The 18,434-nt window shown below is 31.4% G+C and overlaps 1 protein-coding gene across 2 annotated transcripts; it reads left to right on the forward strand.

The window, feature by feature from the left end:
* Positions 1 to 5,470: 5,470 nt before the first annotated feature.
* LOC108327072 (endoribonuclease Dicer homolog 2) lies at positions 5,471 to 16,099 on the forward strand. Of its 2 annotated transcripts, XM_017560776.2 has the most exons (23): positions 5,471 to 5,575; positions 5,920 to 6,026; positions 6,159 to 6,336; positions 6,485 to 6,598; positions 7,650 to 7,784; positions 8,325 to 8,409; positions 8,491 to 8,555; positions 9,017 to 9,157; positions 9,288 to 9,416; positions 9,512 to 9,632; positions 9,741 to 9,840; positions 10,759 to 10,954; positions 11,037 to 11,197; positions 11,357 to 11,575; positions 11,714 to 11,928; positions 12,080 to 12,351; positions 12,450 to 12,856; positions 12,938 to 13,041; positions 13,703 to 13,896; positions 14,148 to 14,357; positions 14,436 to 14,843; positions 15,074 to 15,352; positions 15,552 to 16,099. In XM_017560776.2, the coding sequence occupies exons 1-23, from the start codon at positions 5,510 to 5,512 to the stop codon at positions 15,897 to 15,899; spliced, it is 4,254 nt and encodes a 1,417-aa protein (XP_017416265.1). In that variant the 5' UTR covers positions 5,471 to 5,509; the 3' UTR covers positions 15,900 to 16,099. The 2 variants fall into 2 exon arrangements, with proteins under 2 accessions (XP_017416265.1, XP_052728217.1); XM_052872257.1 differs by having other exon boundaries at positions 9,512 to 9,840.
* Positions 16,100 to 18,434: the final 2,335 nt, after the last annotated feature.

Below are 18,434 nucleotides of genomic sequence, written 5' to 3' on the forward strand. Positions count from 1 at the left end.
AAACAAGATTTAATTCAGAAGACAAACCGTCAGTCAATGACCGAGCGCTAAAATGGCTTTTAATGAATTTTGGACGAACGTCATTGAGGACTTGGACGAACGCTATTTAGATTTTAAGGACGAACGCTATTTCAAATTTGGGACGAACGCTATTACCACTCGTTGATAATTTAGGAAGGAACGAACGTTCGATGTAGGACCGAACGTTCTTTTACCACATACTCATTTTGGACGAGCGTTCGGTATAAGACCGAGCGCCGCTTAAGAACGTACGCTTTTAGGTCAAGACTTTTCACTGATTCAAAATCAAAGAGGTTTGGGATTTATATAAGATAAGATACTTAAAATTTATGTCTTACAATTTGACTAAGTGTTCAAAGGGATATTATCAGGCTTCTCAATTCGCACACAATACCCAAGATGTTTACATCTGGCCGAACGCACAAACGTAAAGTTATAATAGAGGGCGTTCGTCCTCCACGCGAATTCTTTCCAAATGAAAGGATTCAGCTTTTCAGAAAAGTTACAGAGATTACCGAACGGTCAAGGACCGTTCGATAACGAACGTGTTTTATCATACAAGTCTCATTTTCAATTTCTCATTTCCAGTAACTCATTTTCCAGTATAACTTTCAAACATTTAATTAAGCATATCATAGCAAAATCTAGAATGTTCATGCATCATCTCATCATACAGCTCACATTTCAGTTTAATCCAACCATAGAACATTTCATCATTTACACGCATGATTTCATAATCATATTCGCATACCAAAATACAATATCATGAATCATACATTCAAGCAACACTTAAACGCACATGCAGTACAACACAAGCACATGAATTAAATCTAATAAGCTTCCCTTACCCGGATTAAGTAGCGCGCGTTCGTTCTTCAGAAAGAAAACAATATTCCAGTATACTCTTCTACCCTTAACGTTCAAACCCCAAAACTCCTTAAACTAAAATTATAGAAAACCAATATCGGTTCAGAGAAGGTGCATGCAATTCAAAACGAGGCTTGCATGTTGAAAATGAAGAGTAGTTGAGGACGTGAAACTTACCCGTTTCAGAATCCAAAACCGCTCGGTTTGATGGAAAGCTCACGGTGCAGGGATGCTTCTCACGGTGCTGAAACGTGAACGGAGCAAAGGATGGTGAGTTGCAGAAGAGAGAAGATGGAGGTTCTAGAGAGAAGGTAGAGAATTTGAGAGGTCAGAGAGTTTGAGGAAGAAGGTGAAGTGTGCAGAGGAATGGGAAGAGTTTTCCATAAATTCAAGTTTCTCTTCCCAGGCAGGACGAACGTCCACTTGCCGGCTGCCACTTGGATCCCACTAATGTTTTAGAACGCTCCAAAGTGACACTTGTCAGCATGCATGCAGTGTGAGTGTGAGTGCGTTTTAATGGAAGGGGTGTGCGTGTCACGGTGCATTAATGAGAGCACAGTGGTGACTCAGCGGAGTAATTATTGGGGCGTGACAATAATGAAAAACCAACTAAATTGTAATTATAAAATAAACTATTTTATGTCTCTTTGTGAATTTAAAAAATATTACCACGACCTTCTCTTATGACTAAATATGTATTAGAATTTAATTTTTACTTTTCAATTATTATTTTTTGTTAAAATCATAATTTGATATGTTGTCTATAAAGTTAGAAAAGTAAATTTCTAAGGTTCTGAATGTCTCCACTATTCAATTCTTTCATTTTTTTTTATTTTAAAGTTGAAAACTCATTCTTTTTTTAATGGTTCAACGCACTTTCAAATCTTTTTACATTTTTTTCTATAGAACTTAAGGATTTTTCGGAAAAAAAAAATTTCTGTTATTTTTGTCATTGTTTTAGTTGTCGAATTTTAATAATGAGAAAATCATACGTCATGCAAAGTATTATGTTGATGAAATATTTTTACTTTACATAAACTATCAAAGAATTGTGAATGCTCTCATCTTATCCCCTATTAATCATTATCATTTCAATGTCTTCTGTAAATTATTAAAGTTGAGTTTTCTCTTATGTTGATGTAAGAGTGTTTTATTATGTGGATTTTTTTAAATTAAGAGTTTGTGACGTGACAAAATTTATTTCTCCAACCAATCATCGCCCTTTAGCCTGCCACATCATCATCCATAGTCTCTTACCTCCAAAAATCCTAATTTCTCTTTAGACAGAAACCCTAGTCGCCACTGTCGAATCGGCACCGTTGCAAGACCGCCATCCACCACGAGCACGACGTTGCCACGATCGCCTTCATCGCGCCTTCAACTTGCAAAAGGAAATACAAAAAATGCAAATGCAATCTACATCCAAAACAGAATCCAAGCGCAAGAACCCCAGGAAGTCGTCATCACAGCTGCGATTCGCGCCCTCCATCGCGAACATCATCTTCCTTCAGTCTGCTTTAAGACTTGCAAGGAGAGCCAGAAACAGAAACTCAAGTCTCGCATCCTCCATTGACAAACAACCGTGAGCACATCGCCCTAACGCTTTCTCTCTCTCTTCCATTGATCTCTGATTCCAATTTCTCACTGATCCCAATCAGTTTTCTTCCACCCATTTTTATACTGCATATTGAAAGTGAAGATGCAAAGTTTCTGCATTACGTGGCATTTCTTCCACCCATCAAATTCATCCTCAATTTCTTTCATACACCAAAACCCTAAACCCACTTTGGGGTTTTTACGGTGCTGAACAAAACAGTGATAAAGAGAGGAGTGGTGGTGAACAGAACATGAATGATTTAGGGTTCCCATTTTGGGGTTTTTACGGTGCTGGTTGGCAAAGAGAAGTTGATCATGGCTGATGAGGTTAACAGAAGATGAGATACTCTTAGGGTGAGGAGGAATGAAGCTAGGGATTCCCCAACAAATATGAGAATGATCCGAGGGTTTAAACCTTAAAATATCATTCCATGATCTTTGTCCTTTTGTACTTAATCTTCATTTCTACTTAACCAAAAAATTCATGTTGTTTCCTAGAATGATTTTTTATATTGCTTCTTCGGCTTTGTTGTTATGTTTCCTATAACACTTAACCAATTGTAATGCTGTCAAAATAGATTGTAACCCGCCAGTCAAATCGGTCCACCACATGTTTGAGTCGAGTTGGGTTTAAAAAAATGTAATTTTTTCATGTGGATTAGTTTTCAATCCGATTCATCGGGTTGAATTCGTGGTGAGCCAGGTTGGCTCACCAACCCACCTAATACATATATTTCTCTAATAAAAAATGTAACATCATATGATAGTATATATTTCTCTAATAAATATATAAAAATTTCATAACCTTAAATATAAAATAAATTTGAAGTTTTAAACTTATTTAAATTTATAATCAAATTATAGTATATAAATGGAAATTTATCTCATAAATTAATTTTTATAAGGTTTATTTAAACTTGTACAATACACTCTTAAAGAAAATATCAAACTCTATGGAATTTCTGTGTTTACATTCAAAATGTTCAATGTTGAGTATAAAAGAGTATGTTTGAAATCCGGCTTGTATACTATTATGATCAAATTAAAAAACATTAACTTTAAGTCTAAATTTTTTAAGATAAAAACAACGTGATAATTATTAATTTTGAAAGATAATTAAATTAATAATTAATAAAACTTTAAATTTCATCCTATATATATTTAATGATTATGGTTTATTCATTCAATAAATATAAACATTAATGCTTATTAAATTTTATAAAAATATAAACTAATTTCTAATTTGAAATATATAAATTAAAATTTCCTTCTACTCTTATACTTTTGAATTAAATGAATTAAAATTTTTAAGATGGTTTTATAAGATTGATTTATACTTAATAATCAGTTTTTAATATAATAAATATTATATTAGGGATGATACTAAGTGGAATAAGTTTTGTTATCTCATTTTTGAAAAAAAATTCATCTACATACTTAGTGGTATGAAATATTTTTGCCTCACTCTTATTTTCACTTAATATATTCATACTGTGCCCATATTATTTTTCTCCTGTTTCAATAAAAATTAATTAATTTATTAAATACTTAAAAAAAATAATGAAAATTATAATATCATTAAATATTCCATATTAAAAGACCTTTTGAAATGTAAAATATTTAAAGATAATTAATTAAAATTGATAAAGTTAAAAAATATTTTAAAAAAATTATAAAAAAGAAAACAAATATTCAAGTATTATGTTTACCTAATGAAGTTTTATTCGTTAATAAACATTATAATATATTAAACAATAAAAATATTAAATTAATAATAATTTAAATTTGAGTTAAATATATTTTTAGTTCTTAAAATTTATTTATTTAAAACTTTCATTCATTCGTTTTAGTCTTAAACTTTAAAAGTTATAAAAATAATCATTTCAATCAAATTACAATTTTTTTAATTTAATTAAATTAAAATGACTGTATCTATTTATTTTTAAAGTGTGAAGACAAAAATGTATCAAATTTTTTAACAAGGACAAATTCCAACTTCACAACAAAATCCAAAACTAAAAATATATTTAATCATTTAAATTTTAAAAAAAATCTTTTATCTTTTAAACTTTATGACAATGTCATTGAAATATTATATTATATTTATACAATTGTTGCAATACAATTATATTTTTGAGAATGAGTTAAAAAAATAAAAATAATTATTAAATTATTAAAACATCATATATTATATTATATATATATATATATTAAAATGAAGTAAAAAGGATGAAATATCTATCTTATGATACATTATTAAAAAAAATTACATAAAAAAAAATATAAAATATTTAATTAAGAGTATGATAAGATAGACCATACATATCTAAAAATATTTTTCAAATATTAAACTAGTTAAACAGCTAAGAGATAATCCAAATTATTTTATCGAAACTAAAACTTCTTCCAACAAAACAAATTTAAGGATTTAAGAGAATAAAATTAGTAATTTTTTTTATATTAACTAGTAAATAAACTACTTATGTGATTGAATACTTTGATTGAGTGAAACATTCTCATGAGAAACAAAAGACTAAATTTATGATTTTCTAACCGAAAAAAAGAAAAATATAAGAAATTTTAGAAAAAGAATGAAAACAAAATACACATCATAATTTAGAAACATTAATATATTTAACCCTAAAAATAATTATATAAATTATCCATAAATTAAAGTATGACTATATTATAAAATATAGACTTTAATTTTAATTAAAGTTTAGCAGAACAAAAAGATAAAATTAATAATTAATTTTAAAAGATAATTAAATTAATAATTAATAAAAAATTTAATATTTTTCTATTGTTATTTAATGAATATGATTTATTCATTAAATGTCATGATAAAATGAATTAATAATTATAAAAAAATTAAAGACACTACAAGGAAAACTAACTTATGTGGTTAAGGATTTATTCAAATATTTTCTCTATAAATTTCAAAAGTCTTGTCCGTTCTCTTCACACTCTTCTTTCTTCCTCCAAACCAAAATTTTCTTACTGTTTCACCTTCTCATATTCAGTCATGGAATCGTCACTCTCTCTCTCAGTGCATGGCCGAGAGAAACGAGAAAGAGAAGACACAGAATCGGTATTCATTCAAATTCCCTGTTACTTCTCTCTCTCTTGCTAATTACTACAGTGACTGTGTCTTTTCACGATTACTTTTGGTAACAAAATGTCGACCCCTTGACTTCCTTCATGTGTTTACTATATTATTTGTTTCGGAAATCTGTTAAATACAACACACTCCACTCCACATTACTCATTCTCATTTATCAGATGGTAAAGCTTGAACCTTTTGCACTACCCTTTATTCGATTTGCGTCTGCAAGTTCTGGGTTTGAGTTTGTTTTACTGTTTTCGTCTTCGATGATAAGGAGAGGGATCGTTTTTGTAATGGAGTATTTTTCTTTCATTGGATTTTGAATGCAGGCTGATCAAAAAGGCAAAGAAGCTATAGAAAGTGCACTCTCAATGGGTATACACCTTCATACCAAGGAGAAGAAGATTACACGTGATCTTCTTCCATTGGCCCGAAGGTGAGTTCAATGTGCACATGTTATTGTTCAAACTTCTAGGGTTTTTTAGTGCATGCATTGTTGAATGTGTTCTTATGATTACGATCTCTTTCTAACTGATTTTTGATTTTTTTTTTGTTTTATTTCCTGTAGTTATCAACTTGAAGCATTGGACAAAGCTATCCGAGAGAATACCATTGTGTACTTGGAGACTGGTTCGGGCAAAACTTTGATAGCCATCATGCTTCTTCGCAGCTATGCGCATCACCTACGAAAGCCTTCTCCTTTCATTGCAGTGTTCTTGGTTCCCCAAGTTGTGTTGGTCGCTCAAGTATGGCACTGTCTATCTTATGATGCCTTTTGCAAAGTCGAGATTCATTATTATTGTGCTGTTTGAGAAGCTATGTAATGGATCAGTACTTTCACTGTGTTTTTTTTTTCATTATCTTCTAACTTGTTGCTGTTCACTCGTAATTTAGCAAGCTGAAGTTGTGAAAATGCATACCGATTTGAAAGTGGGTGTGTATTGGGGAGAAATGGGAGTGGACTTCTGGGATGCAGCGACATGGAAACAAGAAATGGATAAACACGAGGTCTGGTTCTTTTGCATTCTATCAAAACTGAAAGATTCCTTTTTATTTTTACCGATCTGCGTTGCTTAATCTTAACCCATTTGTTTGTGCCCATGTGTGATATATTCCTATTTTCCCCTATTTGAAAAGGTGGCTGAATGTTTATTTCCGTAGTTGTTAGATTTGAATCTTACGATTAATGATTTGAATCTTATGATTCGATGCAATTAAACTACCTACCGATTATAAGATGGATTTTAAATGACTATGAAACTAACGATACATGGATGAATTTATCTTATATTGTATCATTGATATAAATCACACAACTCAAGGATTTGCTATTTATTTGTTTTTCATACTTTTTTTCTTTCATCATTTCCAGTGAAAAATTTAAAGTTCAAACAAGCTTGAATTAAACGGAAAGGATTTGAAGGAACACTTCTGAACTTACCCGATTTGGTTGTTCAGTAGTTGTTACTAACACATTCAATGCATGCCTCTTTAAGTATTAATTTCTTGTTTTCATTTTTCTGAAATAAAGATTACATAACTCATAATCAATATTTTTTTTACTAAACCTTTGGTTTACATCGATTCTTTATAATTGCTATATGTACTATAAGGTATATTTGAAGCAAATTTTCGATAAAAGTTATGTGATTTTACTACACAACACCCTCCGTTTGGGCATGTGGTGTTTTTAGCTTCTGAAATTACGATACGTTCTGAGAACACTGAGATGCTCCATTTTCTTCATCTATTTTATCGATTGCCATATAACATACTCTTTTTATAATTCCTTTTGGAATCCATCGCTTGCATGCTGTCTAAATTTGGCAATTTCGTCTTATTTGTGATCTTTGTACTGGGTTAAATCTTATAGTATAACATTATTTTTGCATTCTATCTTTGTTATTAAATTTAATGGAAACGAGGACAATTGTTTTCCTTTTTTCTATTGTTCAATTGCTTGAATATGACACACCTTTGTCAATTGTTACTTTTATTTTGATGCTTCTGATTATTAGTTTTTTCTGCATGGATATCAATAATGCTTTTGAATGTGTAGGTGCTTATCATGACTCCTGTAATATTGCTCAATTGTTTGAGGCACAGCTTTCTCAAACTGAATATGATTAAGGTTTTGATAATGGATGAATGCCATCATGCTAGGGGTAAACACCCTTATGCCCGCATCATGACTGTAAGTTTGATATTTTCTCCATGCTCTCAACTGGGCTGTGTCTTTGAACTTCTTACTAATTTTTTGTATAATAATATATTTGAGTTGTGACTTCTTCATTAACGTGTTGTTATACCTCCAACCATTATATGCAACTGACCTTAAAGATTCTTTTTTTATTGGGTGATACAATGAGTGTGAAGGATTTGTGACTGGGGGCAAAGGGAAAAATTGAACCCTTAAAAGTACTGGGTGAAGTGTGGCTGATTTGTGACGTTAAAATATTTTCCTTCTTCTATCCATGAATATTATTTGCCGTATATTTTATACTGTGTAATTGATCTGGCCCTCAAACTATGCAACACGAGATTATTATTAGAATCGGTGACTTTGGTTCAGTAGTATCATGCATTTTCAATTATTTTGGTTCTGTAAGATTTGTAATTAATTTTGTTTGAAGAATATTAGTCAATTACAATCTTCTATGCATCTGCATCTTTTAGTTTTAGTTTGTGCTTTGGAATTAGTTTTTTACTTTTTTGATGATTTGATTTCATGCAGGAGTTTTATCATCACCAGTTACAATCTGGTAGCTCTGACCTCCCTCGAATTTTTGGTATGACTGCATCTCCAATTAAGGCGAAAGGTATACAAGTCAAGTTTATGGCTCCTTCAATTTCTAGGTTTTTGTTTTCTCTGATGTTAATTCCTGTTTTGTTTAATCCAGTTGGAAAATCTGAATCATCCTTGTCAGAGAATATTCGGAAACTAATGACTCTAATGCATTCAAAGGTAGTTTTTGCTCTTCCTCTTTTGTATGGTTTTTCTTGTTTTGTTCCTTCTACTCATGATATTAAGTTGTATGTGTCTTGTCCTATATCTTCTTGGTATAATTGGATAAACGGTGAAGAAATATAGAGAGTACTCGTAAGGCCCCAAGTGGAACTTTTATGGCAAGAAAGATGCATGAAAGGGATTAAAGTTTTCTTACCTTATGGGTTATGTTTTTTGGTACTTTATTGTTATTTTTAGTACTTAGGTTCTTACTTTTAGGATCCAGTTGTGTGTTAACATGCTTAGAGGAAGCGAAACCTATAGCTATGCCAGAATTTGTTTTTCTTTATTTAATTAAAGAAATGGGACAATGTAGTTAAAATGATATATTCTAATGTGATTAGTAGTTGTTTGTGTCCATGTGCAAACCCTTTGGTCTTGCTATGTATTATTTACTTGACAAATATTTTGAAATGAAGGTATATACATGTGCAAGTGAAGCTGTCATCACTGAGTTCATACCAACGTCAACACCAAAATTGAAGTTTTACAATGACAATGGAAATCAATTTGTATTATTTGAAGAAATAGCGTCTAAGCTCAAGATGTTAAAAAATCAGGTATTTTGAAATATACTTTCATCATCCTGTATTTAGTTACTGTAACAGTTTCAATTATGTCCAGTGCTACTTTATGAGTTATTTATTTTTTATGTCAGCGGTTATTAACAATGGATTTTCTGTTTCTCAGCATGAACTCACTCTAGAAAGTTCAGATTTCACTAGATCAGCTGCTGAGTCTGCACAAAAAAGAATAACAAAGATGTTTGATGCTTTGATATTTAGTCTGGGCGAGCTTGGTGTTTGGTTGGCTTTGAAGGTTCATGCCTATTTCCTGCAGAAACTTTCCTGTCTCTCATGTCTCTTTAAGGTTTCATAAATGCTAACTGTCGTTTTTTCTTGTTTTTGTGGTAGGCTGCTGATTCTTTATCTTCTAGTGAATTTGACTCGTTTTCATGGGGACACTGTGGGGATAAAGTTGCTAAAAACTTTATTTTGGCCTGTATAGACACACTAAAAAGTTACTTGCAATGTGGTAATGATTCTACAGCCACTGAGAGAAATGGTGAAATCTTAAATATAAATCTTTTGCTTGCATTTCTAGCATTAGTTAATTTTCACACAATGTTCTTTTCTTACTCAGATGCTAAGTGGTCTATTGGTGACAATATTAAATTCGACTTGGAGATGGGGCTGTTGACCTCCAAAGTTTGCTGTCTTATAGACTCTATACTTGATTACAGGTTATACTTATAATCATGGATATGTTCCTTTCTTATTGTTTCCATTGTGGTTCTGAAATCATTTAATGTGTTGCCATTATTATGGACGTGCCCCTGGACTCTCCTTCTCCTTATTAGACTGTTTAAGTTTCTTATGAGATGAGAAGGTGCCTTAGAAAATATAATGTATTCTACAAATTAATTCAATCTGTACTGGTTTATGCATCAACCCTATAGATAGGGCAACTGAACCTAATGCAACTGTAACCAAGTTTTTTTTTTTTTCATTTCTTTCTTACTAATGTTTGTGCTATTACTGATGATGACTGTTTTACAATACTTATTTTATCATTTAATGTTACTTGTCAAACGTTGGGAGAAATTTTGTTAACCACCCTCCCTGATTATAGAATATATTTAAGAAAAAGGTATGTTTTGAATAATTTCATTTTTATCTTAATTACATAAATATTTTAGAAAAAGGAGAGTGAAATTAAATTGGATTTCAATTATCTGATTTTGATCTTAGGTTGCTAAATCTACTTGAATCCATATTTTAAATTCAAATTTTAATGAAGTACACATTCAACAGTAAAAAGTATAAGAAATTTTATCACTCACTACTGATTTTGGAACAATGATAAGTTCTAAAACGTGGTGACATCAGGTAGAGTTTGTGATCACTTTGATTTTTAACCTCAAATAGGCTGGCTCTATTTTCTAGAATATAAGCCTGTCGTTGTTAGCTTAAGATTGGGATGAGTGTTGAAAACTTATTCTAACTAGTTGATCTACATACTGTTTTGATTGACTGATTGCATGTAGTCCTGGTGGAATAAGGCTATTGTTGTTTGATTATACGTAGTGATCATTCTAATGTTATTATGATGATTATATTAAAACTATTTGATGGATCTACTACTTTTGCTGCAATTGCAGGGTTTTGAGAGACATGAGATGCATAATTTTTGTTGAAAGGATCATTACCGCCATTGTACTTGAAGATTTATTCAATACCTTGCTTCCAAAGTACAATAGCTGGAAGACTAAATTCATTGCAGGACACAACTTTGGATTGAAAAATCAGTCAAGGAATAAACAGAATGAAATTGTGGAAGAATTTCGAATGGGATTGGTATGTTGCTTTAGGGTTTAACAGTCCACTGTATTGTAAGAACCAAATGACAGATCTTATCAATATAAAATTTAATATGCAGGTCAACATTATTGTTGCAACATCAATTCTTGAAGAAGGCTTAGATGTTCAAAGTTGCAATTTAGTTATTAGATTTGATCCATCTCCTACAGTGTGCAGTTTCATACAGTCCCGAGGCCGTGCTAGAATGAAAAATTCAGACTATATATTAATGGTTGAGAGGTATTTGATTTTACATTACTCCCTAAGTACCTATTACTCTGATGCTTGGTTTAGTTAAGTACAAATTATTAAGCATCAAGAGACAAAAATATAGTGGCAAATTATACTTTACTAGTTAACTTTTTCCACAACCATCCTTTATTTTACTCTAAATTACAGAGGGGATTCAGCTACACGTTCTCGACTTGAGAAATACCTTGCTAGTGTGGATATTATGAGGAAGGAGTCCTTGAGACATTCTTCCCTTCCATGCGACTCTTTTGAAGCTGATGAATTTGACAAGGAAGCTTATCATGTTGCAAGCACTGGAGCCATTGCAAATCTTAGTTCTAGCATCAGTTTGATATACTTTTACTGCTCTCGCCTCCCTGCAGATGGGTTAGTTAGTTCATTGCTTCCCCCATGGCTTTTCTTCCTTTATTTTAAGAACTTAAGATATACTTTCTTTTTGCATCATTGCTTCCCCCATTGCAAATCTTGTTCTTTTTCATTTATACCATTAGATTACTCTCTCAGATACTTTAAACCGACTCCAAGGTGGGACAAAGAAACTGGAACGTTGTGTCTTCCAAAGAGCTGTCCTCTGCAACCTATTCGTGTAGTTGGTGACAAAAAACTCTTAAAGAATATCGCATGCCTTGAAGCTTGCAAACAACTTCATAAGATAGGAGCTCTGACTGATAATCTTGTTCCTGATATTGTCATTCAGGCAGCAGAGGTTGAAGAATTTGGTAACTTACATGCCTTTTATTAATTTCTCGGACTATTAGTTTATTTTCTTCTAAATATTGTTTTTGAACATAAACTGTTGGTCTATATAATTCTTTGATCGACTTCCACATAAATCTTTGGTTGATTTCCTCATCAATCGATTTCTTTCAGGGAATGAACCTTATGATGCTATCCAACCAACTTACGTCCCATTTGGATTGGTAAATTGTGTATCAACTAATAATGACACAACATACCATTGTTATTTGATGGAACTCAGTCAAAATTTTAGCTATGATCTCTGTGTGCAAGATATTTTTCTTGCTATGAGAATTGAGCTTGATCCAGAAATTGTGTGCTCCCCATTTGATATGGGTTTTGACAGAGGTAGTGTGTCTGTAAAGTTAAAATACAAAGGGACCATGAATCTTTCGCAAGATGAGGTATACTATTGAGTTATCCTTTAATTCTATCCAACTAATTTGCAAGTGGGTTAGCAAAGCGTTTGATTATTTATAGTTTGTTTATTTTTGTTTTCCAGGTTCTTTTGTGTAAAAATTTCCAGGTCACGTTGCTTAGAATTCTGATACATCATGATATGAACGAGTTGCCAATTGGTTTGGACAAAAGCTATCTGCAAGATAATGTTGGTATTGACTATCTTTTGCTTCCAGCTGTTTGGGAAGGGGAGATACCACTTGTTAATTGGTTAGCTATCAAATCTGTAAATGCATCTAATATTACGTGCAAGTGTCATCAACCCCACATTAGGACAAAAAGTGGTCTAGTTTGCACTTGTAAACTACAGGATGCATTGGTTTGCAATTCCCATGCTAGTGGTAAGATTTATTTCTATATCACCTCTGGTGTAATGGAATTAGATGGAAACTCGCCTTTGGAACTAAGGGCCGGTGGATTCACAACGTACAAAAATTATTATGAACAACAGTAAGTAATTTTTTTATGTATGTTTATTCTCAGGTTACTTTTCTACTAGAGTGCATCATTATTTTTGTTTCCAATTTTCAGTCACGGTATATCATTGCAATTTGAACATCAGCAGCTGCTTAAAGCAAGACACAATTTTCAGGCTAAAAATTATTGTGATGGACGCCAACAGAGGAAAGAAGGAGGTTTGATATGATTTTTCAATTTGTTAATTTTATTCTGTTCCTTGATCTCTACTTTGTGAATGTATACGTGGCATTACATGCCCTCTGATTTTAATTGAAAGGAATCAGGCTTGTTTGAATGCTAATTTCTTCTGACAGTTTCTTTGGATTAAAACTATGAAAATAGCCTCTACTTGTTTGGGTGTGGCACAAAACTTTAAGCTTCTTAGTTATCTCTGTTTTGGCTTGCTTATTTCTGAAACCCAATGTTATAATCCTAATATGAATAAGCTTTGCATTCGCTTCGGTAGTAACTGCTATTAACAATAACTTAGTTATTGTTAGAATAATTACTAAGTCTACTTGTTAGTGTAGTCGATAGGACTAAAATAGGGGGTAGTGTGTTGGGTTATCTCTAATCATTGTACCTAGCAGTCTAGGACAGTGACTTGACTTTCTATCTCTCTATTGTATCAACTCTTTATCTATATAAATAACAGAACATGAGAGGTGTCTTTCAAGCCCTCAAGAACATATTTTTATCTCAAGTGTTATCAATGTCATGAGGATGCCTGAATATTTATTCATGTGCAGAAAAGTTGCGGAAATGTTTGGTGTTAGTCTTTAAACACCAAGAATATGCGACCCAAACTAAATCCTTACTTCATGTTTTTCATTTCAGAAGCAAGCAAGGCCTTTGTTGAATTACCTCCTGAACTGTGTTCTATAATCATGTCTCCAATAAAAGATAGTATCATTTATACCTTCTCATTTATTCCATCAATCATGCATCGGATTGAATCATTGCTTGGAGCTTTCAACTTAAAAAAGATGCATTTGGATCATTGCGCGCAGAATGAAACTCAAATAATGAAGGTGTGTACAATTGCTCACTGTTACAATCTAGAAAACAAATTAGCTTACAAGTTTTTTTTTTTGTATACTTTACTACATATAGATAAGCAGTTGTGTGAAATGGTCTACATAAGCATCTTTTGGTTAATTTGTCTTAGTGTTCTTTCAAAGTGTGGATTCATTTATTATTACAGTTATTATTTTTATTTCATGCAGTTGTCAAATATTTTAAAGTTACTTACACCAAAAGATATCTGTGATTGGCATTGTAGGTGTTAGAGGCAATAACTTCTAAAAGATGCAAGGAGTCCTTCCATTACGAATCTCTAGAGACTCTGGGAGATTCTTTTTTAAAATATGCTGCGAGTCAGAAACTTTATCAAACCTATGAAAGTGACCATGAAGGTCTGCTAAGTGTTAGAAGGGGAAAGATGATTTCTAACGCTGCACTCTGCAGGTTAGGCTGCAGTTCAGGCCTTCCGGTATTCTCCCTCTTTATTTCTCTTTGATATTGTTGTTCCCTTTATTAATTAGAATTCTGAATTAGTTTTTATTTGCAGGGTTTCATACGAAATGAACCATTTGATCCTCATTCCTGGATAATTCCTGGTGATAAATCTGGGAGTTTTAAAATAGAAGAGTTGATTATCAAAGGGAAACAAATTTATATTTCTGGAAAAAGAAAATTAAAACGAAAGCTTATCGCTGATGTAGTTGAGGCACTAATTGGTGCCTTCCTAATCACTGGTGGTGAGAAGGCTGCATTGTTGTTCATGGATTGGGTTGGTATTAAAGTGAATTTTAATAAAGTACCCTATGAGAGGAACTTTGACATTCAACCAGAGAAACTGATAAATGTCAGCCATTTAGAATCACAACTAAATTACTCATTCCACGACAGTACTCTTTTAGTGGAAGCTCTGACCCATGGTTCTTACATGTTGCCTGAAGTTCCTAGATGTTATCAGGTATTTACTTATGCTTACTATTCATCATTGGAACCCTGCATTAGCACAAATTCATTATATATGAACGAACTTTCTCCAACCCCATATTTACTTACTACCCTATCTTTTGGTTAGGATCTGATAAACAGTAATGAAACACATTCTTCATATGATCAATCATTTTTAATTCATATTCTTATTACTTTGTTCCATTATCTTTATTTGTAAATGATGTACTCCTTGCTCTGCAGAGACTAGAATTTCTTGGAGATTCAGTATTGGATTATCTGATTACTTGGCACTTGAACGAAAAATATCCTGGCATGTCACCTGGGCAGTTAACTGACATGAGAGCAGCTTCTGTGAATAACGATTGTTATGCATGGTCTGCCATTAAGCATGGTTTGCACAAACATGTACTCCATACCTCACCAGAACTGCATAAGCATATTTCTATATCACTAAACAGTTTTGATAAGTTGTCTTCATCCTCAACTTTTGGGTACGAGTCAGAGACATCATTTCCTAAGGTCAGTTGTTAAAATTTACTTGATAAACACTGTTGGTACATTTGATCAAAATCTTATGCTTCTCCAATGCTACAGCATCTTGCAAACACCATCATGCTTTATGGCCACCCCTAGGATCATTAGTTCTTTGGTATTCGTGACTCATTTCAATGTGTTACCCATTACAAAATACATAATGTAGTTTCTTATTGTTTGATAGGTGCTTGGAGACATTATAGAGTCTTTGGCTGGAGCGATTCTAGTTGATTCAGGATACAATAAAGAGGTTGTGTGGGAAAGCATAAGGCCACTTTTGGAACCTCTTGTCACACCAGATACATTGAAGCTCCACCCCATCAGAGAGTTGCAAGAATTGATACAAAAAAGAAATTATAATATTATACAAAAGGATGTGAAGCGAAAAGATGGAGTGACCACTTATATAATGGAGGTAGAAGCTGATGGAATCATTCATCACTATGAATATCTCGGTCATGCTCTTAAGGACACAGCCAAGAAGATAGTCTACAAGGAAATTTTGAATTCCTTGAAGGAAGAAAAGTTATAATAGGATTTGCTACACAACTTTTTATTGATTAACCGATCATTTAGGTTGATGTGGAAAAAAATATTTTGGCACCTCTTACACTTGTTTGACACCTTTATTTTCACTTAAAAAAAACTGGGTCAAATGAGTGTAAGTGGTGTTGATATATTATTGCTTTTGTTGATATTTCATTAGTTTTTCAAAGGTTAAAATATTCCTCTATGCACAAATTCTCATACTGTAAATTTTATTCAAATAAAATAAAAAAACAGTTTAAAATTCAACTCAGTCCAAGCTGTTTATGTGTTGTTCTGTGTAACTTGTGTTAAAAAGTTTACTGTTAGTAATTATGTTTGTCTTTTCCCAAGAGATGCTGCAACATCGGGAACTTTTCTCGGTTGGTTTGCTAGTTTTTTTTATCATTAAATTAAAAAATAAAATACTTATAATTTACAAGATTATAATTTCTATACGTAAATATATAAGCATATTATAGCTTAAATTATAAAAGTTTAAAGATTAAATTTCAATCATAAATTATGATATAGTAACATAAGAAAATACTTCCGCTATCAAAGTATACTTTATTCCATTACTTTCGAAGTTTGGTTTTACCTTTTAAGAATTACTGTCCTCTTCAATATTTTGCTTATTTGAATACATCTAATATTTTATAATTCTGGTTCAATTTGCCAGAGAAATTACAAGAATGAAAATATTCGAAAACATTTATGGGAATGAATATAGTTGCACTCTGTAATTACGATTTCATTAAAGCAAGTTAACAAAAATATGTATCCAATGACTATGTAAAATAGTGGTAGCAGCACCAAAATATTAGTTGGAATTCAGATTTCAGATAACCAAAATATTTTTTTTTTGTTTTCTGTTTTAATTAAAAATAATATATTTTAAATAAAGTAACATAATATTTTAAGATGGACAAAAATAATTTAGTAATATTGTAGTGTTTTGTAAAATTTTGGAAGATAAGAAAATGTTATATGTATATAAGATGATCTAAATTCTGTATTTGTGTTTGGATTTTGTAAAATATAATTTTTGAAATGTTTTCGTAGTTATATATATATATATATATATATATATATATATATATATATTATTAAGAATGGTTATTAATATTTAATTTTTAAATTTAATAATAAGATGAATGTATATTTTGGAATTGATTATTTAAATACTGAAAACGTTAGTTGTTAAAAAGTAAAGGAATTGCTTATACCTAGTTGTAAAGAAGTTTTATAATTTTTTTCATTTTAAAAAATGTATTAAATTTTTTTTTATTTTAAATAAGTTGTTTTTGTTTCGTTTTTCTTTTATAAAATATATTTTTTAATAATAGAATTTATAAAATATATTTTTTAATAATAGAATTTATAATAATGAAATTAAAAATGTATAAGTGAATAGAAAATTTATTTATTGAAATGAAAACAATTACTCTAATAAAGTTGATATAATTAAAAATGAAATTAAACCAAAAAATTATAATAATAATAATTGTCTAAATCTTATATCCTTTTGAATCCACGTAACTCCAATTTTTGGATCTTTTCATTGTTCGTCAAGTGTTAGTGGACATACATTTCATGTTTGGATCAATAATTCAATATATTTTCAAGTGTGGAGACAATACATATATCAATTTAACTTTTTTCCAACGGTTGATCATTTGTACAATATCATTATCTGATTTGATTTCAACTGTATGATGGATAAGTTTATTATTAACTACTCTAACTAGATGAAGGTAGCAGCCAATTTTAGTTATCCATTTATGATGTCACAATGTATAATTTAGATTATTTTTTATAGAGGTGATTGGAGGTGTAATAATAGGGGATTGCATGGTGGTAGGGGTCTCTACTTTAAATTATAAACTGTAACCATATGGATTGTCTATGATGCCTGCCATTTGAGAGGTTCGTCATAATAAAATATTGTTGGTGAACAAGGGATGAGGTTTGTGTTTGTGGAAGAGGATAAGGGAGTTAGGTTTAGAAGACACAATATTTCTTTAGTTGACGTTGTGAAGGTATAAACAATACAATTATTATGTTAATAGAAAAATGAGACTTTCAAATAATAATTTTTGCAATGTCACCATAGGTTCCAAATTATGTTCCATAGTTGGTTGTGTAACAGCTTCCACAAACTTTAAAACCAAACCTAGAGCACTACAAAAATTCTTGAAATTACTGACAAAAATAAATCTGTTGGTAAATTTAAATTATCAACAGATTTTACCGACAAATTTTGAATTTTCTTTTACGAACGAATTTATTATCGTCGATAATCCTTTGATAATTTTAATTTACCGACAAATTTTGGTCGTCGGTAATATCAATTTTTCTTGTCGTGGAGAGCCCTTATTCCCATTCTAGGCCCCAACCACCTTAGAACGATAAAGTTGTTGTACTTTTGTGCCAACCATTTTCACCCAACCAGAAATTACTTCGCATATTGTTCTAACCATCTACAATTAGATAGATAATGACCAATCCTTTTACAATTTGAAAAAAAGAGGCATTTCTC

Source organism: Vigna angularis, chromosome 2 (assembly GCF_016808095.1).
Source record: "Vigna angularis cultivar LongXiaoDou No.4 chromosome 2, ASM1680809v1, whole genome shotgun sequence".
NCBI lineage: Eukaryota > Viridiplantae > Streptophyta > Magnoliopsida > Fabales > Fabaceae > Vigna > Vigna angularis.